This window comes from Nestor notabilis, unplaced genomic scaffold (genome assembly GCF_000696875.1).
Source record: "Nestor notabilis isolate BGI_N333 unplaced genomic scaffold, ASM69687v1 scaffold8069, whole genome shotgun sequence".
In the NCBI taxonomy this organism is placed as follows: Eukaryota; Metazoa; Chordata; class Aves; order Psittaciformes; family Psittacidae; genus Nestor; species Nestor notabilis.
This window is the reverse complement of record NW_009942301.1, coordinates 41,197-43,961: the sequence shown is the minus strand read 5'-3', so window position 1 is coordinate 43,961 and position 2,765 is coordinate 41,197. Positions and strand designations below refer to the sequence as shown.

At 45.2% G+C, this 2,765-nt stretch overlaps 1 protein-coding gene across 1 annotated transcript in view; it reads right to left on the bottom strand.

Annotated features, from left to right (window-relative positions):
• RASGEF1C (RasGEF domain family, member 1C) overlaps positions 1-2,765 on the bottom strand; it is a 26,267-nt gene that overhangs the window by 21,687 nt on the left and 1,815 nt on the right. Inside the window, 2 exon segments of the mRNA XM_010021323.1 lie at positions 1-93; positions 2,676-2,765. The exon segment at positions 1-93 is cut by the window's left edge and continues 57 nt beyond it; the exon segment at positions 2,676-2,765 is cut by the window's right edge and continues 30 nt beyond it. Coding sequence (XP_010019625.1) covers positions 1-93; positions 2,676-2,765 — 183 coding nt within the window.

Sequence of the window (2,765 nt, the reverse complement as noted above, 5' to 3'; positions counted from 1 at the left end):
AACCATCCCCTCTTCCTGAAAGTCATACGGGAATGTCTCTGTCCACTCTGTCAGCAACTGTAAGATTTTGGGTCCAAATTTTCTGATCCGAGCCTGAAATGGAAACCAAAATGATGGACAGGGATTGACACGTGTTTACTCACTGAAGTCTCCCAGCAAATGTGTATGACATTGAACGTAGCACCAGGTTTTCAAACAAGGTACTTACGGTTGCACCTGCAAAACCTGCACACATGCAAACAAATAGTGTGGTGCACAAATGATACATTTTGGCATGCAAAATACACCAGAAATAAGATGCATGCACAACTCTTTTACATGCAGATTTAAGTATTCTGCACATGCAGTTGACCGGTTTATGGTTGGACATTTTGTTGGTGCAACCTTTATACCTTTTTCAAAAACATCTGGTCGCTTGCTTGTTTGAATCATAAATTCCTCCCTTTTGTACTTACAACCCTCCCACACTTCCATCCCTCCCTGAATAATTGATTGGAATGTATTTCTTGACCAACAAAGAGGTGGGTTTTGCTTCTCTGCTGTATGAAAAAACTGCTTATTGCCCAGTGGCAGATGTAAAATGAGGAAGAAAAGATGGACAAAACACCACAAGATGGACAAAAAAGCACTTTAGTAAGTGGGCTACTGGTAACGTTGGTCTCTTCCCACTCCAGGTCAGGACAGCAGAAGGACACCCATCACACAACACACAGCTGATGCCCACTTTACTTTTGGTGTAGATTTATCTGAGGATGCAGCAGTGGAAATAGTAAGGAAGATTATGGGGCAAGGAGGGAGATGTAGGGAATGGCACAATAGGTGCATTAGCGCTATCTCTGAAGACAGCCAGTGCAGCTGCTTCCAAAGCTTTCATCCTCCATTATCCAAGAACATACAAAAAGGAAATTGTGTTAAACAACAAGCTGCATTTTTGTTTACAGAAAACAGACCCAAGCAAACAGCCTCCATCCTCATCCTATGTACTGTAGCTAAAGTGTACCCTGTAATCAGGAAAATTTATACTCTTGAGCTCCACCGCTCTCTGCTTCTCAACCAAGGTGGTTAAAATGCGTATTTCAGCTTTCCACCAACAACAGGTTTCAATGAACCACATCTCTAAAAATAACTGCTGTCAGCTAGCATTAAGCTCATGCTCAAAGACCAGCAGGTGGCTGCTAAAGGGAAAGCTTTATTGGAGACTACAAAGGTCTGGGGAGACATTTGCTCCAGCTGTGTAAACTGCTATTACGAATGGAAGGAGAGGACTTTGTGCAAGTCACAGCACACAGGGGATGGGAGGTCGCTTGTGTGCAACGTTTCAAAGTCAGCCCCACTCCCAGGAACACAGTCAGCTGTGTCCCACCAACTCTGCACGACTACAGGCCAGGCCAAATTGGAGATTCACTTCAGGCAGATGGATCTTCAAAATCACGCAGCATTTCTCTTTTCTTGCAAAGTTTAATGAGCAGCAAAACTTCTCAGTGTTCGCATTTTAACCCTTCTAAACTTGCACCTGTGATAGCACTGGAGAACAGAACCCATCACACCTCAGAAAAACTGTGTTGTTTGGTGCATCTCGTACGAGTATTTCTATTAACACCAACTGTATGAGCAACCCAAGCGTCAGATTAGTGAGCAGTCTGGCTAATTGCTCTCCATAGTGAACACACAGCTCCTGTTACTCATGCAACCAGCTGCCTGGGTAAAAACAAGCACATGTGTTGAGATGTTGATGATTCAGTATTTGATGCCAAAAACCCTGTTTCAAAGCTGGAAAGGCTGATCTTGAGAATCATTTCAGAAACTGGGGGCTTTGGAAAGTTGCAACTAATGTACGTTCACCTCCCCTCCACCGCACTGAAGGTGCATTTCCTGCTCTAGGCAATGCAGTGATAGGTCTTCATCAAGGCACCAAGGAGAGCTTGGGTGGAATCCAGCACTGAATAGGATCCAGTGGGATCCATCTCTGCTGCACTGCCTGTGGGACTGCCAGAGGATGCACATGTGTTGTTACACACTATATCCTCCTGCACAGTCCCTAGGACAAAACAGGAGGAGTGCTGACGTGGTAACAGCTTGGATTTACTCACTGTGTTGCCCTGACACAGCCTCACTACTGCTTCAACTCATTCCTGGTGTGCCAGACAGCACCACTCTGCAGCAGGGCTGTGCAGGTAGGACCCATCAGTGTTGGCAACGGGAGGTTAGTGGGTAGCTGCATGCTGTTACATAGTGTTCAAAGTGACAGGTAAGGGCAAGAGGAAATATTACTGTACCAGAAATAAGAAAGCAAAAGGGCAGACGCACTAAGTAAAAATGGGAGAGTGGTGTGTTGACATCTGCAGTTGACAGTGTGTAAGGTTTACATCCTACCTCCTTGCATCCTGCAGGCTTCATCAGAGCCTTAAAGAAGTTAAGAAGGAAAGTCACCTGGGAAGACTGAGACAGGGGGGAAAGGGAAAATTAGAAGAAGATTTGAAGTGACTACTGCCTGGAGCACTGCTCTTGGACATGGATATTAGGATGCCTCAATGTCAGGATCTCAGCAGCAACTGTCATCCTTTATGAGCAAGTTTAATTCAATCCAAAGGGAGGCAAAGGACACACACCAGATCCTCAGAATTCTCTGCTCATTGAAAATACCTCATATATTTCTGCCATAAAGATAAACTAACCTTGTCCAGGACGGGGTCGTCCAGCCGCTGCTGCTCAATGCACTTGTGACAAACACGGGACAACAGCTCATGGGGGTCGATGAAGAGTCT